General features: G+C 45.4%; 1 protein-coding gene across 2 annotated transcripts; it reads right to left on the minus strand.

Annotated features, from left to right (window-relative positions):
- Positions 1-51: 51 nt before the first annotated feature.
- Positions 52-25100, minus strand: MASP2 (mannan binding lectin serine peptidase 2). 2 transcript variants are annotated; one of them, XM_024210553.2, is made up of 11 exons: positions 24913-25100; positions 24428-24647; positions 19624-19801; positions 18502-18633; positions 11271-11467; positions 10570-10717; positions 9455-9573; positions 8133-8211; positions 6748-6885; positions 5957-6031; positions 52-3149 (listed from the first exon to the last, which is right to left on the minus strand). In XM_024210553.2, exons 1-11 carry the CDS (start codon positions 24915-24917, stop codon positions 2380-2382), a joined length of 2061 nt encoding a protein of 686 aa, XP_024066321.1. In that variant the 5' UTR covers positions 24918-25100; the 3' UTR covers positions 52-2379. The 2 variants fall into 2 exon arrangements, with proteins under 2 accessions (XP_024066321.1, XP_024066322.1); XM_024210554.2 differs by lacking the exons at positions 52-3149; positions 5957-6031; positions 6748-6885; ... (2 more) ...; positions 10570-10717; positions 11271-11467 and adding an exon at positions 16982-17202 and having other exon boundaries at positions 24913-25084.
- Between the last annotated feature and the right edge of the window lie 1661 nt (positions 25101-26761).

Raw genomic sequence — 26761 nt, forward strand, 5'->3', positions numbered from 1 at the left:
ATCCTCACCAAGGAAGCTCCTGCTTGTTTTTAGCAATGAGGGTGGATTTTATTTTTTTTTTTGGAGTTGGGGAGAAGGGGCGATGGGGAAAGTAGCTAACACATATACCTGTCAGTAGATTTGCTGCTCTTAAATATATTGTCCAAAGCAGCTCCTTTGAGGATGAGAATGTAAAGCAAAATAAATATTGTAGGCTGCTTTAAATCAGCCTGCTGATTGGGAACAAAAGGGGAAATATTCCCACTCTAATTTGAGCACAGAAGAAACTGTAAACTTGTGGCTAAAATAAAATATTAGCTCATGATGAAGAATATCCACCTGAAGAAAGTATTGATGAATTTATAAGAGGCTTCTTATCTCCAAAAGAGAAATGTATCCAGTAGTAACACATCCAGCAAGGTTACGTCCATAAATATTAGATCTTCAGAAATTGATATAGTGTGTGCTTGAAATCCAGCACCACACTGATCCTTTTATTACTGTATTTCATATTCTGCAGCTTCTGAATATGGAGATTTAGGGCAATTTACTTTAGTTTCTGCTTTGACTTGGATATTTAAGTTCTTAAAGTGGATCTTAATTAGGATGTATCCTATTTATTTGTACCTCAATATGGTTTATCATGAAGGGGAGACTATCTAATTTTTGTTAGATATTTGCACTGGTATTACTTTAACTCCAGTCCAAGGGGATAACTGGCAACTAAATCTCAATCTACATACTTTAAAAAAAAAAAAAACAAAGGGGGTTGTGATCTCTCCAGAGATAAATTGTAATTCCAAATCTTTTCACTATTCAGATCCCTTTGCAAAAAGTTGCTTAATTTTTCTGCACCTAAATCAGATAAGATTTCCAAACTCTACCATCTGTGAATTTTGCATTTTAGCACTTGCACTATTACCAGCTACTGCTGCTGAGTAACACTTAAAAATGGTATTCTGGAACTTCCAAAGACTTAAACGGTGGCATCCCTGCAAGGAACCTGATGGTAAGTTTGTCATTAGCATGGCTTTAATTTGTTTAAACTTGTTTAAGTTGAGGATCAGGTATTAGCAGGTTGGCAGCATTGGGTAATCTTTACTATGAATTTTAGTCTCCCCTGACCCTCAAAGAAATTCCTGAAAGTTTTATAGCAGTTTTTAGACTTTATTGGTCATTTTCTCTATATGCTTTTTATATTCTAGTGTTTTAAGTGAGTTAATAAAAGGTATTTTTGTCACCACCTGCGAGCGTTGTCTTGTTCTTTAACAATTTTCATTTCAAGTATGTATTACAATATCATGATTAAATAGACAAAGGATGTTTGTAGAAACAACCAGTTTTTAATAGAATTAGGCTATATTCTTCAGGCTCATTTAGCCAATAAAATAAAATTGCATTTTAGTATAACAGCTTCTGAGCAAACTTTTTAGGGTAACCTGCTAAATCTTTCTTAATCTGACTAGTGGGATTGTACTGTTAAAACTGATGGGATGTTGACAGTTACTTGGGCAGTACTGCTTTAAATATGAGTGAATATGGAGACTGGACCACTACATGACTTAATTACATTTTAGTAATGACTGTAAATGTGAAAACACCTTCAGAATCTTGGTTAAACTATCTCTCTGCTCTGTCTGTCTGTTTTTGTAGAGGCAGGTTATTATAATATCCTTGCAATTGTGATTAAGGGTGTTTATTCTGTTCTTAGTAATGTCTAAACTGGCTCTTAAGAATAGAGCAGAAACATTCTGTCCATACTTTGCCATAGTCTTGCAGAGCTGTCCGGCTGAAGCTGTTGGGATTTCATCAGAGGCAGCAAGCGTCTCAAAGAACTAGTAAAATTTTTGATTTTGACATTTGTATTCTAACTTGAGGGGAATTATTTATGCCTGTGCTAATATAACAAATGCTAAACTGTCTTTCCCACTGTCTCAACAAGTATGTTCTTCTGTTAACTAGATTGGTAATACTATAGGTTTATTACATGTGTATTTTTTAAAAGGATTGTGATCCACAATATTAAGTGGACACAATCAATTTAACACAACTTTCAGATGGAAAGTATTTAACATCTAAGATTGAGTTTTCTGTAATATTTGCTTTTTTAGTTAATGTAAATAAACTAAACAAGGTGCTGCTAAATGCAAAGTTTCCCTTGATCATTTGAGCCTTCCACCTAGCAACAGGTATGGAAAGCAACTTTAAAATAAGATTTGAGTGTAAAACTGATTAGGTTAGTTAGGCAGATATAACACCTGAAAGTACTAATTGACAAAATGAAGTCTATTAAATCAACTTTAAAAATATTACAGAACTGGAATCTGATCTGTTAAATGCCTTAATGTAACAAAAGGAAGAATGTTATTGTTAGTTACTGCACATAAGAAAGTAGACTATTTAAGAATTTTTCAAAATGGTGTTTTCAATCCATGAAATGTAGTTAATCACTTTTGTATATACCCCATATTGGTCAGCAACCCCACAGTCTACGCCCCAGGACACAATACCACCGACAAACCATTTCTTAGTCAGATTATCTAAGAAAGTTAATGGTCCCCCACTGTCACCCTGACAAGAATCTTTTCCCCCTTCTTCCTCCCCAGCACACAACATGTTTTCTGTTAGTATCAGATATTTTCCCTGTGGCAGCTTTGCAAATGCATCTTTACACTTTCTGTTGTCAATAACTACTAATTCAACATACATTAGATGATGGGAAAGCCTTCTTTTCTCAGTTCTTCCCCAGCCAGCTACAGTTCCCATATCATCTGTTTTCACATGGAATCTTTCTTCTTTTCTTGGCAAGCAAATGGGGATAATATTTGCATTAATTGGGACTTTATGTTTCAGTTTAATCAGTGCAATGTCATTGTTATAACTGGTGCCATCGATGTAACCTTCATGTACAAAAATTTCTTCTGCCCAGGCTTGTTGGTAGTGAACTGAACTTTTGTTCAGAAATCCCATTTTGATTGTCAATGTTGATGGGTCTATTTGACGGGCTACGACATGAGCAGCAGTTAAAACCCAATTGTCATACAAGAGGGCGCCACCGCCTGCTCCTCCATCTTCAGCAATTAGCATAACTTGCCAGGGGAACTGTCCAGGCTTTGCCCTTTTCCCTCCAATTATACGTTCCAGAGTTGCCCTGGTTTGTATTCCACAAACTGATAGGAGAGAAGCACATGAAGTGATAAACATTTAGTAAAGATTTGGAGTATGGCAAGTGGTTACTAAGTCTGGCTCAGCTGAAGTCACCAAGTGTAGACATTGCGTCTAACTAGCTAATCAATTTTGGAACAGTGAAATCAGTCGTCATCTGTGACCAGCCTGAAAACCTAGACAAGAGCACAGTTGTAAACTTAAGTTTGCAAATGGGTTGATGCTGTCAAATAACTGATTTAGGAGGTGATTTTCAATGGGACTTGTGGTCCTAGCACACTTATGCACTTCTGAAACTCCCACTTTTAATTTCTTGCACTGTGAGCAGAATACACATAGGGACCATCACTTGAATCCTACTTTTAATTTCTTAAGAATAAAGAAAGAGGCTACATATGAAGTTTGGGCATAAGGAGAAGATGAGGTTCTTCGCGATGTGTGGTCCCTATCTGTATTCCACTGTGGGTTAGGCATGTGCCCGGAGTTAGAGAATTTGAAAGTAGTGTCTGGTCTGCGCATGCGCTCTGGCTCATCTTGTGCCTCTGACCGAGGCAAAAAAGGACAGAGTGGAAGCAAAGGGGAAGGAGTGCAGGTAGTGGATAGGGGGACCACACATCTCTAAGAACTCCAGTTCTAGGTAAGTAATTTCCTCCTCAAGTGATGGTCCCTATTGTATTCCACTGTGGGTGACTGACAAGCAGTACCTAAGTAGGAGGAGGGTGGGAGGATGAGGGCAGTAGGGTTGAATGGAAAACCTCCATCCCAAAGGATGCATCAGCAGCCGAGTCCTGTAGCAGGGTGTAATGCCTTGCAAATGTGGATGGAGCTCCACATGGCTGCTTTACAGATAGCTAGGAGCTCACTAAAGGTTTCAACTTAGAGCATGCAGCAATGAGAAGGAACTGAAGAGGCAGTAGGTCCGCCCCACCCTCTATCGCCTTGGTTGGAAGTGGGAGGTGAGCCGGGGTCAGTGCACAGAGCAGTGGACACTACTTTCAAATTCTCCAACTGCGGGTGCATGGTACACGTGTAATACACACTGGAATACAATAGGGACCATCACTCGAAGAACAGAAGGGAACAAAAATATTTAATGTAAAACTATAGAGGTGAATGAAAATCAATTTTACTGTAAAGGACGCTTAATACCATGTGAAATTACAGAATAGCACAAAACTCAACTTCATGGGTTTTCATGCTCTAAATACCAGCTAATTAGGAAATGTTGCAAAGTCAGTAATTTAATTGCCTAAACATTCAAAATCATGACATTCTGCAGTAAAACTACCTGACAGGCTCATTTTCACTCAAGTCTTTCTGTTTTAGCCTGAAACTCATGCAAACTGGACCAATGTTGAATATACAAACTAATAAATTCTAATTTTATTGTGAAACTTTTGCCTGCCTCTGGTACCAGGCTCAAAAAGTCATCTGCTCTACTGCAAGTTGGGTCAGATAGAATCAGGTATGAGCTTAAGAGGTCCTGAGAATCCACAGCTTCCACTGTCCTTGACATAGGCGGCGAGTTATATAGGCCCATGCTCCACCAAGATTTAAGAAAGTGGGCCTAGCTCCACCAATGTTTGGGCTTACCGTGCTTTCAGGGGGACATGGGGTCCAGGGTGGCCTGGGGAGTTAGCGGGGGACATGGCGCTGGCAGCAGTGAGAGACCTGGCCCAGCCCACCCCTGCTCCGCCCCCATTCCATCCTCCCAGCTTCCACCCCCTCCCGCGAGTGATCCTGGGAGCCAGTGGGGCGGAGCTGAGCAGGGCGGGCTGGGTTGCTCGCTGCTGCCAGCGCCAGGCCCCCCGCTAATCCCCCAGGCTGCCCTGGACCCCGCGTGCCCCTGAAGCGCTGGGCCCCCCAAAGCGCAGGGCCCAGGCCGGTTCTGCTTGGACCCACTCTGGGCACCCCCAAAAATTATATAAAGCTGGCACCCATGGTCCTTGATGGGACGTGATAAGTGCTCAGCTTCAAGCCTCCACGTTAACAATGGTGGAAAACTCAGGAGCAGGGCCGACTCTGGCTTTTTTGCCGCCCCAGGCAAAAAAGCCTCCCCCGCCCCCCCAGCGGGGAGCGCGGCCGGGGCCCCGCTCTCCCCGGCCGGCCGGAGCGCCACAGGGAGGGCGGCAAGCCCGGCCGGGGCCCCGCGCTCTCCGGCCGGCTGGAGCGCCGGGGGGAGGGCGGTGAGCCCGGCCGCGGCCCCGCTCTCCCCGGTGCGTGCCACCCCCCTCCAGGTGCTGCCCCAAGCACATGCTTGGTAGGCTGGTGCCTGGAGCCGGCCCTGCTCAGGAGAAGGCCAAAAGAGGCATTCTTAAAAATGGGGACCAGTGTAAAAGAATTAGTGACTAAAGGAACCCTAGTTGAACTCTGGCTATTGTGAAAATTTAGACCCATAATGTGTCTTTTTCCTTTTATCTTTTACTGTAATTATATCACGTTCCCCATCCTGTTGAGTCTCAGATTACACCACTTCTAAAGGTATGTCTACGCTGGATGCTTTTTTCAGCAGCATGTAGAGTACCTACACGGGTAGCTCCACCAGCACGATTATAAATAGCAATACAGATGACGAAGCATGGCTTAGGTGATACAGTACAGGCATGCCTGAAAGGTACCCTACATGCTGCCGGATCCTTTTATATAACGTAATGAATAATGACCATGTACTAGTGTAATTTTTGGCAATAGCAATATTTAAAGACCAGTCATAAGACAAATTATACTAAACAAAGCTGCACTTATTATCCTGATACTAAGTTCTTGCTAACCTACATCAATTATAAACTTCTTGTATAAATTCATACATTACCTGGCTCACAGACTGGCAGTACTTTTTCTCCCTTGGAGTTCTTCCAGTATCCATCAGCACCACACTGGTATCTACCTGAATGTCACAGAAAAGGCAAAAATACAAGAATGCACATGTTAAGTGGCCATCATGTTTTTAAAGCTCTGCCTCTACGGAACATGGCTGTATCTGACCATAGGACCGAGTTTTTCAATTCTCAGAGTTCAGGTCCTAATACCCTCTTAGGTTTTGTGAATTCCTATGTGAAGGTGGCTCTGTGCATCATCCCTCTCACTAACTGGGCTGTGAGATGTGCGAGGTCAGGGCATTATGCAGCATAAGTATCCTACCGACTTGTAAAGTGGCACCCTCAGATGTGACTTGAATGTAAATTCCACACCCTGAAGGGTAAGGGAATGTATGAAGTGTTAGGTACATTAATTAAATCCTCTGAAACAGATCTTTTGTCACACTCCTCACATAAGGATCATTTCTTAAAGATACACAATGTTTTTGAGATCAACATTAAACTGATCTTGAATATAATATTTTAAGGCCACGTTCTACTGAGCTGAATGTATTGCCTGTACATGCTACTGCACCATCCCGCATTCACCAGCTGCAGAAGAAAAATACTGTCTTGAACCTCTTAGTCAAAGTGACTGGCTGAATTTTTTGTGCCCCATGACTGATTTCTAAATGTTATTGCCTAATGCAGGGCCTGGACCTGGGAGGTGCTGTGCACTGATGTCAGGAGTTGCTTGTTCTCAGCATCTGAGGATCAGGCTGTAAGGAATAATGTCTCCCCTTACCATTATTACTTGCTTTCATAGTGTAGAAGGTGCTCTCGCATTCGTACTGAATCTCAGCTTTGTAGGTGGTCACCTTTGGTCCTGTGATGTAAGTAACCGTGCCGTTGTCTATGTCTTCAGGTTGACCACAGTTGACAACTGAAAACAGTTCCAAAAGACAGAATTGTGAAAGGTTCTTCTAATTACCAATGTAAAAATGGACTGCAACAGTCAACCCAGGAGGGTAGGAGCTGATTGGCTCCTACCCCTGTTAAGAGTGTGGCATGGGAGGAAGTTTGCTGTCTTCATGTCCTATTATATGGTGGCCATCTGAGACAGGAGATAATCTCTGTAACTCCTTAGGATGCACTTTGAAAACTGCTTAAAGGGAACCTTTTAAAACTAAAGACAATTAAAAAAAATAAAGAGAGTGGCCCTTTTCAGTGTTTGTGCATCGACTCTTGAGTGCTGATCTGCAGAGAGGGAACGGTGCAAGACTTGTTTTACCCAAGATTTTTCCTGGGGGTGGGGGAGGAGGTTGGGTGGTGAATACGAGGGAAAGTCTGGGTCAAGTGGAATTATTGGACTATAACGCAACCACACACACACATTTTTATAAAATTAAAGTTAAAGGTAGCACTTTTGGGTGCTGGAAGCAGTTACGCCCAAGGAAACAGACGTGCATTCTAATCTAGACCAGATCTACTATCTAAAGTATGTCGTACTGCATGTTGTTCATATAGGTAATTGTTATGACCCACAGCCCAGAAGGAAGTATGGATAAATCTAGAAGTTATACTACCAGAGAATTCTATGTTTCTTATAGGGGAAGAGACTATGCCTAATAGTTATTAGAGCAAGAGACTGGGAGGTAGGATTTCAGGGTTCTGTTCCCACGTGCTAGTGACTTGCTTTGTGAGCTATACCAAGTCCCTTTTACTTCACTGTGTCCCCATTTACCCACCTACAAAATGGGCATGTCACTACCTACAGTACCACCTAGGTATTGTGAAGATTTGAACTTAATATAAAGTAGTTGTAATTTGTGGGGGGAGGTATTGAACAATTGGAATAGTTTTCCCTCTATGCCAATAGCCCTCATAAGTTTCTGGATACCTGTAGTGTAGTTTCCAAGTAAACTAACTTAGTGTTGCTACCATCATTGCTTTTTAAAACATGCTTTTAAGGAATGGTGGAAAAAATCAAGACAGCTTCCAATTTTTAAATATGAAATACAATTGTAATAATAAAAGGGGTGACTTTTACGCAACTAAAAAAAAAAAAAATCAAGCCTATATTGCCTCCTACATCTTGGCACTTATGAAGGTAATTTTATATTCTGCGTTTGACAGGAGAATTAAGACATTGGTATACTACAAAGTTGAAGACAATTAGTGTTGACTTACTGATGCACTTTGCCATCGGTTTGTTCCAGGAACCACTTTTTTGACATTCTGCTTTAAAAGACTTTAAAACCAGTTCATTCTGCAAGAGGAAAATAGGAAATGTATTTCTTTCTCTAAAATGACTAACTTGACTTTATTAATAATCATGATGTTGCTTATTGGGAGAATGTGTCAGTTAAATATAGAGTTTTAGCTCACTGATATGGAATGAAAAATATGCATAAAACAGATTTAGATAGGTTTGTGATGCTATTCTCAGATGTCCTACTTTGTTCTTAAACAGTAGATGTATCATTTTAGTGAGGAGAAAAGGTATTTCCTATACTGCACTCATCTTGGATACAAACCTAACCTTTCTTACCACGATTTGGTGGAATAAGTGAGGGTAACTTAACACTTCTGGATATTTGTTTTGGAGTGGCAGTTCTACCCACTTATGCCTGCTATGTGCTCCTAATGGTTAACAATGAAGATGGCTAAAGTAATATAAAAATATTTCAAGAGCATGCTGTATCTTCTGGATTTTATCTATTTCAGTACATGAACACGCCCTTTATTGCATCTCATTTTGATTATTCATTTAAACTAACAGAACTCAGATGCATTTAGTTATCCTGGGTCTGTACATGAACAACAATGTCCTCAAACTGTCAAAAGCAGGATAGATTCTAGAATCTTAGTGAATGTATAGAAAATGGAGAGAAAACTATTAATGTGGGGCTAGTACACTTTTTATATTGATCATGAAGATAAGCCTGTGTGAAACGAAATAATAAAGGCCAAATTGTGATCTCAGAAGCTTGCTCTGAGTGGGTGCTGTATTTGGAATATCTTCAGAAATTACCTAATAAACACTGAAGTTGAAATGCTATAGGAATGAATATAAAATGTCTTCCAGTGCAGCAATAGAGAGCAAACATCTAGTTTTTAAAACTCTCTCTGCAGAGATGTAGTAACAATTTAAAGAACTTTAAAAAAAAATCATTCCGTTCCATTAAGACAATATGGCAAATGTTTTTAAAGTTATTCTCTAGCTCCCAACTCAATTACAGACAAATCTATAAGTGATGTCCGGAGAGCTTCTAAATCTGGACACTAAAACTTGTTTGGGAAAGGACAATTTCGGAAGGACCACAACTGCACAATAACTAATGCAAAGTGTGTGTGTGTGTGTGTGTATAGTTGATGCACCCACAATTACACTAGGAGCAGCACAGAAGTTAAATGACTTTGTACAGTGGCTAACTGGAGAGAAACACATTTAATTCCACAAATTAACCTCCATAGAGAAACCAGAGAAGGAGGAGCTTTAGTTTACTTACTTCCAACAGCACATATCCAGTATCACAGGATAGAGTATAGTAGTCTTTCAGGATGTATTTTGCTTGCACTGGATTGATGTGACCATGGGGTGGTGCTTTAGGACTGGGGCATGGCAAAGCTGTAGAGGGATGGAAAACAAAACATTATCCTTCCTCCTAAAGCAGATTCTAATCTTTGTTTCTAAATCTGCTGTTAGGAAACCAAATACCACCTTTTCCCCTCACAGCATAACTAAGACCAAAAGGAAACATTTAATAGAGAAATGTGTAAACTTGCTGCGTTGTACTCATGACCAATGGCTGGGTCACACAGGACTGACTAGTCTTCCCGAAGCTGTGGAGTGAAGGGCATCTCTATAGCCTAGACATCAATTCATAGTTCTACCAAGCGGGGGTGCTTGTTTCTTAAAGCCAGAGCCAGGCCAGACAATTCTGACACTAGACCCAAGGAGAATCTCACCATGCGCCGTTGTTCTGGCTCTCCTCGAGGGGTTTTACATTGGTTAATGAAGCAAGTAAAAACTAAGTATGAAAGCAGTTTAGAACGGTTTGCTTGCTGTGCATGCCTCACTGGAATGAAGTCCTGGGAGTGCTCTGCAGCTGAAAATTAAGTAGGGGGAAGTGTCAGAGATGCACTATGTGGTAGTGTAATGGAGCAGTAGCAAACAGCACTGCATCAGTCACTACTGTGCTGTTCACCTTGGCCTTTTGGGACTTCACACTGATAGAAATTCTCCTGCTCCAAAAGTGCAAGCCCTTACTAGTTGAGCTAAAGGAGAATCACTGTTGAGCAGCATTGAGCCTATGAGATGCAGTTGATTCTATCCAGTATAGAGAAGTGGCACACTTACACAATAACCAGTTCATTACATGATCAAGCTTCTGATGCAGCAGGAAGTGCAGGTTAGTTTGAAATGAGTAGTGTGGCAATATTGTCAGTGAAATGGATCTCGCAGAAATACCCTTACTACTGATCCTAGCCAAAAAGGTGATAGACTGAGAATGTAGCCAGAATTAATATGAGCATAAAGAAATTCGGCTCTGGAAGCAGCATCAGCAGCCCTGCCTCCTACAGAAGAGCTAGATTTACAAATGGCAAGAACTGAGCTACCCACCTGTTGTAGTGTATGAGATCTTCCAACCAGTGTGGTCTCCGGAGATATCGGTGGTGAAAGTAATATCCACAACATTGCTGCCTGTCTCAATTTTTGGAGGTACATTCTGCCCACAGAACGGGCCATATTCCTTTTTGGGTGTTTTAATCTGAAACAGTGAGAAGAGTCAGACAACCGTGCTCCGCCCATTCCAGGGTACTCAGATCATCTAAGGAGCATACAACTTGACTTCAATATGACACCCAGGTAGGAACTGTGCAGACCTCTAGCTGTAGCTCTCTTAGGGGATGATAAATTTTGTTAAATGTTCAATAGAAACAAAGCTATCGTTATTTTGATTGATGACAAGTCATCAATAATTGCATATTGAGCATCTTTCATCAAAGCATCTCAAAGTGCTTTAGAAATATTATTAAGCCTCACAACATCCTCATGAGGTAGATATTATGTCCATTTCACAGGGAGGCAAGCTGGCACTACAAGAGGTTAAGTCACTTGCCTGAAATCACACAGTGAGTTTAGGGAAGAGCTTAGGATAGAAGCCGGGAATCTTGCTTCCCAATCATCTTATGAAAGTGTATTGTTCTTGGTGACGTTCCCAAACAAGAAAACCTTAAAGGACAAGGGATAAAGGGCACGATTTGAGGAAGGTGCAGCAAGCCACGAAGGCTGTGAAGAAAAAACAATGAGACTCAACAGACCTTAAGGGCATCATAGGGACACACTGTTTCCACGTGACTTTCCACGTTAAAGGTTTCCACAAATTCCAGGATGATCATGAAGCCATCTTCCACCCGGATAGTGTAGCTGCAGATGGAGAGTTTGGGATAAGGCTTGGGATAATTGGGGCTGGTGATCACTCCAGATCTCTTAGTAAAAGCATTGTTTTGACACTGAGCTAGAAGAAGAAAAACAAAAATGGTAACTGATAATTTCCCCTAGAGCTGCATCTCCTCACACAGTAGGAATTGCAAGGCCTCTTCTACACCAGACTCTCTTCTGGAGAATAATTTTCAAATCATTGCCTAGGACACAAGGGAAACAAATTGTGTATGTGTGTGGGGGGGTGCTTACAGATGTCCCTAGTCTGGATTTGTCCCTGTTGCAAAAGTCACTAGATCTATCAGTGACTTTGGGACATAGTTAGAGGCCGAGCACCATACAGCAGTTCTGTCTCAGGAACGGTACCTTGACACGGGCAGGGATTGAGTGGGAAGAAGAGCAGGAGCCAGAAACTTAATAGCCAGGGTGTTGCAGGTCAGAATTAAGAGGCAATAGTAGGGCTGTGTCAGTCCAGCAGTGGCTGGCTGGGAAATATTAGAATGTGACAGAGCTGGGATGCAGGCAGGAGTGAAATAGAGAATCTGTACGTCAGGTCTGCTATGCCCCAGCAACACTGTAAGCTGCTAAACGCCTGGCTTTCCTACTGTAGCCAGACTGTGCATGGTTCTAGTCAAAGCTATCAGTCCCTCACTTTCAGAAGCCTCACAATACATCTCATCCTTCTTCCTTTGCCAGAGATTTAAGATATTTTATTCTCTGGGCAAAACCAGCTGTGCCCCTTGGAGCCACAATGCTTCCTGATAAAGAGAGACAGGGAGGAACAACCACAAGGCTCTCTGCTTGTTGATTGCTGTGAAGTGGTGCTTTGATCAGCTGGGCATCAAGGGTTTATGATGTGCTGCCAAGAGTCAGATGAGCAGCTTCCTTTAATTAATAGGAAATGATGGACCAGTTGCTACATTTGGCATATTGTTCAGTCTATAGCAGCACTGGTAAAGCTACATTAATTATAAAAGGGAAAACTATTGAGCTTTTTAAACATATCCTTAGGCCCACAATGCTAATCCCTGTCAACAAAAATGCCATCACAGCCCCCTGCTCCATTACTGAACACATTCAATGCTCTAAAACAGAACTTTCCTATGGGTTGCCTAGTTAGAGGGCAAGCTTCTCAGGGTAGGGACTGTCTATTGTATGGTGCAGAGCATGTTCGTGCCACTTAAAAAATTCTCATTTCCTATGGTAAAATTGTGGGCTCCTCTTATTTTGGAGAATGAAACCTGTTCTCACCTGACCCTCAATTATACAACAATCCTGTCTGCTGATGCTCAAATTTACATTGTAAGCTCTTTGAGGCAGAGATCATATGTTTGTTATGTGTTTGAACAGTGCCTAGCATACCTGCGCTACCACAATACAAACAGTAACGTGCTTTGGGCTCTTCTTACATTTCTTTTAGAGAGGTAGTATCCTTCCAGAGCAAGCTGAAGTTTCAGAACCATAACTCTGAGCAGCTTTTCTGGAGCAGCTCTGAGCAACTACATGAACCTATTTATCACCATGGTACCTGAGCATCAGAATGCATTGTATTTCAACCTTGTCACCCAAACAAACATACAGATTGTTAGGCTTTTTGCTTTAATACCAGGCTCCTCTGTCAAGGAATCTGAACACACTCTCAATTTTAAAGTCCTGGCCGAAGTGCCCGTCCCGCCTGCAGAGTGCATTTGCCTTTGCCCTGAAGGAGTGAGAAAGTTCTTTGGTGCACTAGAGTGCCAGGAGTTTGACAGCTGAGTCTGACTCTGCTCTTGCAGCCCGCTGCTCACTTCATTTCCTGTAGCTGGTATAAAGGAATCAGTTGAGCTATGTTAGATGTCGCCACCCATCTCTTCCTCCCACTTCACACGCCAGGAGAATAATTGGCAATTGCTTTTTTCTTTAAGTCACTGCCACATTTTTTCCCATTAAATGGATGGCCCTGTAATTCTATGGTCTGTGTCTCAATGTACTGAAGCCTTTGGTGAGTATTAGAGAGAAAACTAGGGACCCATGATGCTATTAATCTTCTGTGATATGCCTTCCTGAGCCATTGATGGTGTTGCTTACAGTATTGATTGGGAGACTTTGGGTTCCTTGCTTTGCCCTTAAGAGCTTAGTGGAAAGTAGCATGACCACATCCTCACTTTCATCCATTGCAGGGCCAGAACAAGAAGGAAGTCCTATTCAGTACAAAACATCTAACTCCTTCCTGGTCACAAACAAGGTAGTGGAAAATTGCTTGCTCTCCAAAAACTACATTTCCCTTGTATCACAAGAGGCTGGGCTAATCCGATCACCCTTATGAGTGGTCATAAAACAGGTGGGAGCCAAGGGGCAGTACCCTTCTAGCCTGGAGAATGAGACCGTGCCCGTTCTAGTACCAAAGAGACAATACTTTACCTACACAAGCCTTCACCCATGCCTTGCATCTACTGCATAAATTAGGAATACCCGTGGAGGCGAGTGTGTGGGACAGGGCCATCTCTGTTACAATGACCTCTGTGCTAGGTTATTTGATCTTGGCTTCCATTTATTATACATGGGAAATTATATACTATATAAATCATCATATATATTTATATTTAAAATACTGGGATTAGTTAGAGAAGAGATTAAAGGGCAACATGATAGAGAAATCCAAGATAATGAATGTTACAGAAGTGGTCAGTTGGGCTCCCATATTTTGTGCATATATTACCTATCACCATGGTATCCAAAGACTACTTACTTTCTCTGATAATACAAGAACAAAGGCACACCTACATGAAATTAAGGGCCAAGAAATTTAAAATCGGATACAAGGAAATACTTTTTTTTAAATGTTGCATATAATTAGGGAATGGGTAATGGGGTGGATCACTTGATGATTACCTGTTCTGTTCATTCCCTCTGGGGCACCTGGCATTGGCCACTGTCAGAAGACAGGATCCTGGGCTAGTATGACGGTTCTTATGTTCCCTGTGGAACTTGCTGACGCATGATGTTAACAAAACTAAGAGTTTCGTGGGATAAGAGCAGACTAGACAATTACAGTTACACTAACTAGGATCAAAGTGTCTAAGGGGGATCAACACAGGACATAAGGCAGCCACCATTTAGGGTTAGGAAGGAACAGCTCACAGAGGTGTATTTCAGAACCGTTGATTAGGAGGGATTTATACCATTCTCTGAAGCATTTGGAACTGACCATTGTCAGAGACCAGGCCCTGAACTAGATGAACCATGGGTCTGACCCAGTAAGGAAATTCCTATGTTCCAGAATTGCCCAAAAAGTGTTGATCTCCTAACATAGCACAAACAAGAGGTTTGTGGAGAAGCTCTTTGGGGCAGAAACAGTCTATTTGTACTGTTCATACAGCGCCTCGCACAATGGGATCCTGGTTTGTGACTGGAATCCCTCAGTGCTGGCACAATACTAATAAGAAGAGGAAAGTGCAGACAACTCACTAATTCAGAAAATGGGTCCTCAATCTTAACCTTGTTCTGAAGGACTGAGGAAGGGCAAAGATGGAGGCTAATTCATTCTTCATGCTCACTTAAACCTGGCTCCTTTGAGCCAAGAGTGTCCATTGAGACTCATTGTGGTTGGTGGTTTTGCAACAAGACCATTTGGGGACATGTGAGCAGACACCAATAAACCCTCTTGATGTGTAGCCACAAGCAGCGGTAAAACCAGCTGACCAGACAGGAACAGACGCCTTATGCCAGACCAAGAGATTTGCAGTTTGAAGATGAAACACTTTAGGACCTGTTCTACTTTTCTATTCAATATCTCCTGGATGTGGCCATGGGGAGCTGCCTTTGAAAGGGCTGTATTTTTACTTCACAGATCTGCAAGTGAGAAACTCAAACTAGCCAGCACAAAAAGAATCAAATAATGTTCAAACAGCTCTCAGCAGGAATGCAGAGCCTGGGTTTCTCAGACCAACCTTTAGAGCTGCCCAGAGAGCACGCAATTATACTTAGCCCATATTTTTATTCGAATCACAGTGAGCTGTTTGCCAGAGACTTGAACTCTGAAAAATGAGCCCCTCTAAACTGGTGAGCTCAGAGCCACTGGCTCAGGTTTCTGACAAAAAGTGGGTCATAAATCGTGCCATTGAGCCACCAGAAAACTCTCAAGCTGCTATAAGCATGGAAGCCAACAGAACAACTGTGAGCATGAAGCAGCCTTCAAGACAAGATCAAGTACATCAGGACAGAGCCTTCCTACCGATGAAAGAGCTAGTCAGTCTGAGATTGGCACTGTGATCTCTGTCTAGGTTTGAATATAGCCTTCATCACCAGAGTATCTAAGCGCTTCACACTCATGGTGCGTGGGGGGGGGGGGTTACCCTCACAACATCCTTGTGAGGTAGGGAAGTGGTGGTGTTCCCATTTTACAGATGGGGGACTGAGGCACAGGGTAGATTAAATGACTTGCCCAATGTCACACAAGAAGTCTGTCCCTGAGCCGGGACTGAGCCCAGGTCTTCCAAGCCTGTGTCTGATGCCCTACCTATTAGACCATTCTTCCTCCCAGTCTTCCCTTGGAACAGGGATTTGGGGTATGCATGAATGGAGCATAGAAAAGTAGAGATTGGAGTAGAGACTGAGCCTCTGAGGCTTGTTTTAAGTGTCTCCCCGCCCATTAAACTACTTTGGGCTCATGAACTTACTGATCTTTTTAAATGTATCTTCAGGGGGATTTTCCTGGAGCCTCTCAGTTCCACTAGTGAATGTCCCACTTGCAGCCAGAAAACAGGGCCTGGAACCTGGCCAGTGAACACCCCATTGAGGTTACCTAGCCAGCTCCTGTGTTACCTTGAAACAGGAAAGGGAGGTATGGATCGATGCTATGGGGACATTAGTGGAGACTGCACCCCAGGAATTCATCTGGCCGCTACTGTGCCACTTATAAAGAAGGAACCAGGCACTGGATGGAGCCACTTATTTAAAACCATCTCTTCACTCTGCTGTATCCAGGATACTATCTTTGTCAATGGCAGACAGAGGACACATGGCAGCATATGAGACCTCAGCTGAGCTGCCTTGTGACTACATTTGGAGCTCTGGATCTGTCAGACAAGAGATGGGGCTTCCTTTCCACACCCAGCGGAAAAACACCGCTCCCCCAAAGCTGGCTGCTTTGCTTACACTAACCGCTTCATTATTTTCTTTAGCAAAGCACCAGGAGCCCTTTGCAGAGGGCTCACCAGATCGCACCATAAGAACAGGGTTGGGTTTCCAGTGGGAGATGTGGCTAAAGTCATAAAGTTTGGGTCCAGGTCCAGATTTTTCCACAGTGTCAGCATGCTCAAAACTGGGGCTTTGGGCTTGTCTGAACACAGACACGAGGTTCTCTCTTGGAGTCTGAACAGATCGAACTTACCGAGTGTTCAAACCGGGGGAGGAGTTCAGGCCCTGTTCTAGTTTAAGCACTTTGATCAGTGAAGCAAGAAAAGCCATGGGCTTAAGACCAGAGGCAGTCCCATCTCTAGGTAGCTTTACTGCCAATAGGACGGCTCTCTCTTATCAGCCTCTGCCTTATCTGCCTTCTCCCTTCCTCAGCAGCACATGGCAATGCAAAGAAATGATGGGGAGGCTGCAGTTGACTTTAGGAACAGGAAAGGCCATTTTATTGTCTACAGGAGGCAGGTCTGGAAGGAAGGAAACCGAGATATGCGCAAGTCACTAATCAAACAAGCAAGCGGAGCTGGTGGCCCTGTGACATGCAGCTATGGGCAGGTCAGGAAGAAGGACGAGCCAGCTCTTCCCAGCACATCTGTCTTGATCTCTGCCTATGCGAGGAGAAGCTTAATTATCTCAACACTGGAAAATAAAGGAGAAAAAGAGTAAATGAATAAGAGGGCAGCCAAAACTCAGCCTTTCCAGAGTGGGCCCAAAAACTCAAAGGGGCAGCTTCAGTAGTCAGCATGTTTCCAAACAGACCTTTGGAGTCTGAAGGATGGAATGAGCTCAGCGCTTGCCGTTTTAAATCAAGATGGGAGATTTGCTTTAAAACAACAACAACAAACCCAGCCCCCCTGCTGTTACAAGCCCCAGTGATGGGAAGAGGAAAAGGGACTGGGGCAGCAAGCAGAAGTTACCAATGCACTAGAGATATGCCCGAGTCGCAGAGTCTGGCTCCCACATCGGACCCAAACATCCCCCCAATTTGTGCGTGTTTGCTATGGGCTGGACTGAAACGCTAGATCCAGAGACAGGCTCGAGCTTCAGGGTTTAGATATAAATCCACAGCGAAGTGGTGGAAAAGCTGGGCCTGCTGTGTCGTTCCACACCAGCCTCGACCAAGTACAAAGTGGCCCCGGTTCTTCCCAGGCTCAGGAGAGCGAAGCTGCATGCAGCAGGGAGGAGGCTGGCGCCAGGAATCTGCAGGTTTTGCTGCAGGCAGAACCAAGCCCGAGGTGGTGATCATTGCACTGATTCAGACAGACATTCACTCCTTATTGTCAGATCATAAACCTTCCTTCAGCAGCACGTGCAGAGCAGCAGAGACAGCCAGCAGCTATTCTCCTTTTGAACTGGGAATCCGCTGTCACTCGTCAGCAGATTGTTCTTCCTCAAAGCAGCCCTGAGCTCAGGTCCCGAAGCGCCAGAAGACTCAAAAGTATTATCCATCGCAGCACTCGGAAGGCAGGAGTGCTGGCTGGAGGGGCTGGGCTGGCAGCCCTGCAGACTGAAGGTCTCCGATAGGAGCAGCCACGGGGCAGGCTTCCTTCCTCCAGCCAACATGCCGAAAACCTGCCCTGGAGGGATGATTTCTGGCAGCGACCGGAACCGTTCTACCCTCCACGCCTAGCCAAGCACTGGCCTCTCCTCTGAGACAGCTGACACCAGGGCTGGTGAATGCCAGGGGCGGGATGGGATGCCTGACCTGCAGGAGCTAGACTGAGGCTCCCCTGTACTCTCCCATCAGCTGAGGAGTGTGTGCACTGACTCACACCCTGCACCATCAGGGTGATGTCAGCTGGCCTGCAGGGGCCGTAAGCCAGCTCTGAACTTGGCCGCGGCGTGTGGGTTGCTCACTGACCTGTCGTCTAGAGGGGGAGAGGGACTCCTGTTCTGACGGGGAGGGGGGCAGCCCACCCTGCGCATGGGCAGACTCACCTGCGCAGGTCCTCTTGTTTTCATGGAGGACGTAGCCAACCCTGCAGCTGCAGTAGAAGCCGCCCAAGTAATTATGACAGTGATGGTCACAAAGCGGTTCGTCGTCAATCAGCAGCTCACACTCGTCAACATCTAGCGGGTGGAAACACAGCATCATTAACTTGACTTCACTGGGTGGGGGGAGCTCTGAGCAGGACTGAAATGGGAACTGGGGGGAGGTGGGAACAGAGCAGGGACATGTTTTTGGAAACTGACTCGATACGCTTTAAACATGTGTGTGTCTCTGTCTGGGCCAGGCTGGTGTTTCTTGGTATTCTTTGTAAAACATAAAGGTGGGGCTTTCAGAGGAGCCTAAGCCAGGCAGGGGCCCAGTTCCCCCAGGAAGCGAATGAGCCTGGTGTTTCTGAATCACTCTGGTCCTTTTCAAACACACTTTTCCTCCCACTCCCTCCCCTTAGCTTGTACAGTTGGAAGATCCCCTGCTCTAGGCACCATATGCAATTCAAAGCCAAACACCCACCACAATCTGACAGCTTGTGAAGGAGCATACAGGGGATTCCCCCTTCCCCAGACACCAGCTCCGCCTGGCGCGCTGTGACAGTGCCGTCTTGCACAGTGATTACTGATGCCGGCTTTGTATTCTGATCTCACACGGATTCCTGCCATACTCCATTGTCCTAGGAAGAATCTACCTCCTAACATTTTGCTCTCCTCCAGCGCTCTCAAATCCTTTACAGACGTTAATTAACCAACACAGCAGCCCTGGGTGGTAAATAGGAGTCTCCCCATTTTGTCGGTGGGGGAAGAGCAGGTTCAGAGATAGGAAGGGACTTGCCCAAGGTCACACAATGAGACAGTGGCAGAGTTGGGGATAGAACCCAGATGTCCTGAGTTGTAGTCACCTACTTGAGTCACTACCTGTAACGAATACAGCTGTTCCTAATCCATTCGCTAGTAGCAGCAGGCAGAATCTCCATCCACCTGGGAAGCCCAGCCATCTCCTTCGGCCAGCCCCTGGTGCTAGCAGCCAGAGTCTGCGTGAGGCCAAGAGGGGTGCTGGCCCTAGCGTAGCTGGGTTGGTTTCTCTACCCCTTCCTCCTCACTGCGGGGCCCATCTCTCACCTTCAGCTGCGTAGAAGGCCTCGAAGCCAGTGAACGGGTTCTCGTTGGAGTAGTCGGATCGGAATGTCACAGCGAGGGTGTTGTCAATGGAGTGGTACGTCCTGTTGCCCGGAGCCTCCTCAGTGTCTGTGCTCTCATGTCCACACAGCGTGGCCACCAGCTTCCCGCCGGAGCTGATCTGCGCAGGGGATGCAGTCACGTCTACGCTCAGCTACAGCCTCTATTTCCACGCCCGCCCCCCACCCAGTGCATGGAGCCCAATCAGGGGGACCAGGAGCAGGACCTTGTGCAAGGCCACACACAGCTCCCTCCCTAACCATGGTATGCTCCATTGCCAGCTCCATATAATTATCTCCACCCCTGCCTGCTTCCAGCTTGCCTTGATTCCCCCCCCACCTTTCAGCTGTGGCATCTCCCCCTCTGCAGCCTCAGGAGCATGACCAAGCAGGGACTGGAGATTGCTGGAGAGGCAAGAAAAGGAAGGAAGAACCATGACAGACACTAGCAAGAGCAGCTTTAACTTGTAGCCAGGGCTCCACAGGACCCTGAATGAATCAGCGCATCCACCATGTGCCCTGGCCACGTGCTCTCCGCTCTGCTGGCAGAGCTGAGGCTGAAGGTCCCCTGCTCCTGGCGGACTTTCCACCACCAGGAACTTTGTCCCCCAGTGGGACAATCCGGGGGGTTAGAGACTACAGCATTCTCAGAAGTACATTTGTGATGAAGACCATCCATCTGGATTTGGTTATACAATTGCAGATATCACATTACATGGTGGGCAGCGATTTCCCCACACCCTGACGTGCCCCCCATTCTCCTCCCCTCCCCTAAATCCTTGGCTGTAAAGCTCATTGCCTGAACCCTCCCTTCCCCCCCAACACACACACACAAAGGCACAAGGCCAGCTTGGGCCACCAGCCCAGGGTTCTGTTTGCTGTGGGTTTTGTTCCTGTTTGCTTTCCCCTTTGATCCTACGTGGGAGCAATCCCCGGGGCTATGGCCAGTCACAGGCGAAAGTAGGGATTAGGGTTAAACGCAGGTTAAACACACACAGCTTTGAATTTGCGGTAAAGCCCTGCTGAGCTGGGTCTCTCCATTCCCACATTCTCTCTGATGCAATGTTTCTTGGTGGGAAACACCCACTGGATTCCCCGAGTGTCCCTCTCCCCTGGCCCCATGTCCCTGAACGTTTTGGACGCTGCTACTAGGCCAATTTTGAGAAACAGGATTTGTGCTGCCCCTGGGGGTGGGGGATGAGAGCTCATGCACACAAGTTCTAGCAGCCGGTAAGAGGCTGAGCAGTCTGACCAATAGGGTGCAGCCTCAGAGGAAGACGGTGAAAAGCACGATGGCCTTAGAGCAATGGTTCCCAAATGTTAACAAGCCGCGAACCCCTTTCACTAAAATGTCAAGTCTGGTGAACCCCCTCCTAAAAATGAGTATTTCCAGGGATTTTCTCCCTTACCTCAGCACCAATTATAAAAGCAGTGATCTTGGAAATATAAAAATTGTTTTAGGACATACTTATTACACACGATTTATTAACTATGATTTATCATCACAGTATTTTTATTACATTAGGAAAATGGCAACACTCGTCCAAGATCTCACTTCTGTAGCTTGTATCACTTTTGATGCAGCCTGTTATAAGACCAGGCTCCTATCAAAGGCGCCAGTAGAAAAAAAGGTTGCGGGGGCAAAGCCCCTGCGCACCCCGGGTTCAGGGGGGACGGGACCTGCCAGAAAAGTGGGGGGGGCCACGGGGGCTGCTGGAAAAAAAGGGAAGGGACCCGCCGGGGTGGTGGTACAGACATGGGGGCGGCATGTGACCCTCATCACCCCCCATACTGGGGCCTCTGGGTCCTATGTTTCATCAAGGAGTATCAGATGTGAAACAGCAGGAAGCTATTTAGGAAGCCAGCTCAAAGAGTTCCTCCTACACAAGCATTCAGGTCTTGAGCAGTCCAGGCAAACAATGAACGTTACAACCAAGCTTAAACTTGTTCTTCAGAATCAATTAAAAACAACACTAGCAGCCTATTAAATTTTAAAAACAGCAGAAAATAGCCATCTCAGTGTGATAGATATGCTTGCTTTGATCTGCTTAGCTCTTGGAAGTCCCCAAGGCTCCGGGCTGCTGGCCCCATGCTGCCCAGGGTCCCTAGGGACAGCTCTGTTCACCATTAGGGAATTTTTTCCCCCCAAGAACCCCTTGTAACATTTTAGGAAGCCTCAGGGGTTCACGAACCCCAGTTTGGGAACCACTGCCTTAGAGGAACATGAACCTCTCACCTGAGTAACTCAGGGATTAAGATTTTACTTAAGATGCCTGATCTGGTTCTACTGAGCTTAAAACAACCATTGCCCATGTGGGCACACCACCTGCTTCCTGCATGTCTCCTGTAGATATGGCTCCCCCAACCACACACTGACCTTCAAGTATGCCCTCACCGATATCAGTATGAACACGTGGCTGGACAGCTGGTGTGCTGAGATTGCTGCCTTGTGCTCCCATCTTCCCCCATTCCTTTGGCCACTCATCATACGCTAAACTCGTTAATTCTCTAGGGCAGGGCCTATCTTTTTATTAGATGTATAAGAACATAAGAATGGCCATACTGGGTCAGACCAAAGGTCCATCCAGCCCAGTATCCTGTCTACCGACAGTGACCAATGCCAGGTGCCCCAGAGGGAGTGAACCTAATAGGTAATGATCAAGTGATCTCACTCCTGCCATCCATCTCCACCCTCTGACCAACAGAAGCTAGGAACACCATTCCTTACCCATCCTGGCTAATAGCCATTAATGGACTTAACCTCCATGAATTTATCTAGTTCTCTTTTAAACCCTGTTATAGTTCTTGCCTTCACAACCTCCTCAGGCAAGGAGTTCCACAGGTTGACTGTGCGCTGTGTGAAGAAGAACTTCCTTTTATTTGTTTTAAACCTGCTGCCCATTAATTTCATTTGGTGGCCCCTAGTTCTTATATTATGGGAACAGGTAAATAACTTCCTTATTCACTTTCTCCACACCACTCATGATTTTATATACCTCTATCGTATTACCCCTTAGTCTCCTCTTTTCTAAGCTGAAAAGTCCTAGCCTCTTTAATCTCTCCTCATATGGGACCCGTTCCAAACCCCTAATCATTTTAGTTGCCCTTCTCTGAACCTTTTCTAATGCCAGTATATCTTTTTTGAGATGAGGAGACCACATCTTTACGCAGTATTCAAGATGTGGGTGTACCATGGATTTATATAAGGGCAATAAGATATTCTTCATCTTATTCTCTATCCCTTTTTAAATGATTCCTAACATCCTGTTTGCTTTTTTGACTGCTGCTGCACACTGCGTGGACGTCTTCAGAGAACTATCCACGATGACTCCAAGATCTCTTTCCTGATTAGTTGTAGCTAAATTAGCCCCCATCATATTGTATGTATAGTTGGGGTTATTTTTTCCAATGTGCATTACTTTGCATTTATCCACATTAAATTTCATTTGCCATTTTGTTGCCCAATCACTTAGTTTTGTGAGATCTTTTTGAAGTTCTCCACAGTTTGCTTTGTTCTTAACTATCTTGAGCAGTTTAGTATCGTCTGCAAACTTTGCCACCTCACTGTTTACCCCTTTCTCCAGATCATTTATGAATAAGTTGAATAGGATTGGTCCTAGGACTGACACTTGGGGAACACCACTAGTTTCCCCTCTCCATTCTGAAAATTTGTGCGCCTAGCACAACGGGCCCTGAATCGGATATCAGGGCCTCTAGGTGTTATTGTAATAAAACAACAAAACAACAACATGTAGGCACAAAAGGTTGTGGTCAAACCTCCAAAATCCTCCCAATCAGCCTGGCTTTGAGTTTGATCCAGCAGCGTCTCCTTTCAGGCTTTTTCACACTTCCCCCAAATAGTCCATTGGCCACTTTCTTTTCGCAAGCTCTTCCCCATTATATATGGACATCCTGATGCTACTGCTTGGGCCATGTCCCATCAGCACAGCTCTCATGAGACACAAGTATTTTGTAGAGCCAGTCAAAAAATTTCAGACGGGACAGAAAATGCTGATTCAAGCAAATTGAAACGTTTCCTCGGAATGTATCACTTTGTCACAATTTTTGATGAAAAATTACTGAAGGGTTTCATTTAAATAAGAATGAAGTGTTTTGCTTCTATTATATTGCATTATAATAGATAAGTCTTATATTATAAATTATAATATAATACGAGAAGTGATGCACTTCCGTAAGCTTGTTTCTGTATTTCCAAAATGGAATTGCAGCAATATTATTTTGTGAGAAATTCTGACTTCTTGTTTCCATGTGGGCTGAAAGAAAATTTCAACATGTCCGATCTGCCCAGGGCACAGAAATTCAGCATTTCCACCAGCTCTAGTTTTCTTCCAGCGATGCTTCCTGATCCTGTGGGCCTATGTGAATGCATCACTTGCAAATCAGCTGAGCCCAAACATTACAAGGAGATCTGATCATAAGAAAAACTGATTCCTTGAAACCTGCGACCTCAGACGGAGCTGGCTGTGCCATATATATCAGTATCCACATTTCAATCTGAGTGTGGAAGGGGATATGCAGCTCCAGTAGACACAGACAGTATAAAGCAAAGTACCTAGAGAAATGCATGCGTCTCTACAGAAGTGCACATGCAATCCCATATTGTAAGTACAAACATACACGTATCATATACATCCAGCCATCAACGTGCACAGACACAAAGTTCTATATTAATACATACGCCTCATACATGACCACGGACACCCTCTTTGCCCCGTGGCTCCGCGTACCTTCACGTAATCATATTCACACAGGTAGGACAGCTCCATGTTAAAGTGAGTGAAGTAGATCCGGATGGTGTATCCCTTGGGGACGCTGATATTCCAGGTTCTCTCCTTGCTGTTGGGGTACACGTTTGGGAAGTCGGGGGATGTGATCCTCCCATACATTTTCTGCAGCTGGATGTTGCTACCCACTCCATGGCAAAGGGCCGCCACGAGGAGGTACAGCCTGCCCCAAATGGAACACAGACAGTAACAAGGGGGGAGAACGTTAGCTCAGAGATCACGCTCGCTACATACCGTGGGCACTAGGACATTAGTCAACATCTCTGCACCTGATGCTCCTCTCCTGTGTAAATGCTCTGGGTGTCAAAGGAGTGCTGCTGACATAAGACCCAGGAGAGGAGAACTGGGCTGCATCTCCTTCCATAAAAACAGGACAAAGAGCTAGAGAACCCAGGCTGCCTGAGAAGAGCCTCCTTGACTTCACTCACCTCATCCTTCCACTGTCCTGCCGGAGCCTGCAGCAGCTTCTCCTGCTGTGCTTGCCTCTGAGGGGGAGTTTGCTTTGCTGTGTTTGTCTGGCTCTTGAACTCTGATGTTTATCTCCCTTTCCCCCCTCAACCGGCTGAGTTCTGGGAACAGCAGTTACAACAGAGCGGGCCTGAGCTCAGTGCACAGAACCCGAGTCAACCCCGGCTCAAAGTGCAAAGCAGAGCTGAAAGCGTAGCTGGATTCCAAACTTTTCAGCCCCCACCTCTCTGGAGGGATGAGCAATGGGCCTGGTATTTGTGCAGAGAGGCCGCGGAAGGGGAGAGGATGGGTGGGGACAGGTACAGGGTGGTTCAAGACTGTGTGTGCTAGGGCATGGTCAGGGTGTTTGGGAACATCATTCCCCCTGTTGCCAGCTGTTCGGTTGCTATTACCCAAGAAGTACATTACTAGAACCCTGGTCTCTTTCACAGCCTGAGCCCACGGAGCCAAGAAGGAACCGGATGGGAACCCGGGTCCCTTTGCTGATCCATTTTACCAGCAGCTTTGACGGAGGACGATCACAGAACACTGTAGGGCTAGTGCCCTAAAGAACGCTGTAACCAGACAGGAGGCACTCAGGTACTACAGTGATGAGGGCTCTCCGAGGACTGGGGTACACAGACCTATGGCTGGGGATTTGTTAATGGGGCACAGAGCCTTTAAACTCCCAGCTGCTGGCTCTAATCCAGCCCAAATCTGTTGTTCTGTGCTTTATGTGCACATCCAGCCTTTGCCATTTCGCCTCCATGCTGGAGCGCTGGTCTGATAGGGTTAAAAATCCAGCTGTGGAATTACACCCAGCTGTCCCATGCAGGGTGCCATGCCAAGCGGCAAAGGGAGAGGGGGAGTCAGAGGAAAGATGGAGAGTTGGCCATGAAGAGAGATGCAGGGAGGCAGGAGCTGCATGGGAGAAGCTCTCCCCCCACCAGCACACAGATGCAGGAAGCCAGGCCGAGGGAAGTGGTGTGGTGGGGAAGGGGCATAGCAGAAGAATAAAGGGAGTTTCTCCTTGTCCAAATGGGACCCTGCAGTGACCAGCAGCTTAGGGTCCTCTCTTTTCAGTCCACAGATGATGCAGGCAGGGCCAATCCCTGCTCACCCGTAGCACCAGCCAAGGCACAGATTCCCACACACTTTACAAGCACGATGCATTCAGCTGCACAACAGCCTGGTGGTGCTGGGGGGAAATCCCAGTCCATGTATAACACGGTCTCCACTGAACCAAACGGGTGATGTCTGCTATGGTGCAGGTCAGCGTGGCTCTGTCGACGTCTCGCCAGCTGAGGAGCTGGCTCATAGGTCAGATCCTGGTTCCCCTTGAAGTCAATGGCAAGACTCATACCGAAGTCCCCGGGACAAGGATTTGAGCCATTACCTCCCAACACAGAGCCAGATTCTGGAGCTATTCAGGCTGTATTGGAGATCAGAAGTGGGGCCCTCCTTAGATTTGTTTTGTTTTGTTTAAGTTAAAGATTTTCTAGAAACACCCCTACCCCAGCTCCCCTGAGTACAGGCCACAGCAGACAAGCATCAAAGAGGAGTGAGCAAGCTCCATATAGATTGCATAGGTGCTGTCTCTCTCCCACACCCATCACCCAGAAGGAAAGGAGATGAGGGACGCTGACTTGCAATGAGAAGCACGGGTTCCTCTGTGGTCTGTGAAGAGGAGTTGTGCCAGGATTATCCTCTTACCACAGCCAGTGCTCCTTCTCCTAGGGGTCTGCTCCTCCAGCCAGCAAAGCTGCCAATCACCTGCAGTCTACCTGGGCATTTTCCACCAAATAAAACCAAAGCCAGGGAGTGACCCCT

Source organism: Terrapene carolina, unplaced genomic scaffold (assembly GCF_002925995.2).
Source record: "Terrapene carolina triunguis isolate 2854851 unplaced genomic scaffold, T_m_triunguis-2.0 Scaffold714, whole genome shotgun sequence".
Taxonomy (NCBI): Eukaryota; Metazoa; Chordata; order Testudines; family Emydidae; genus Terrapene; species Terrapene triunguis.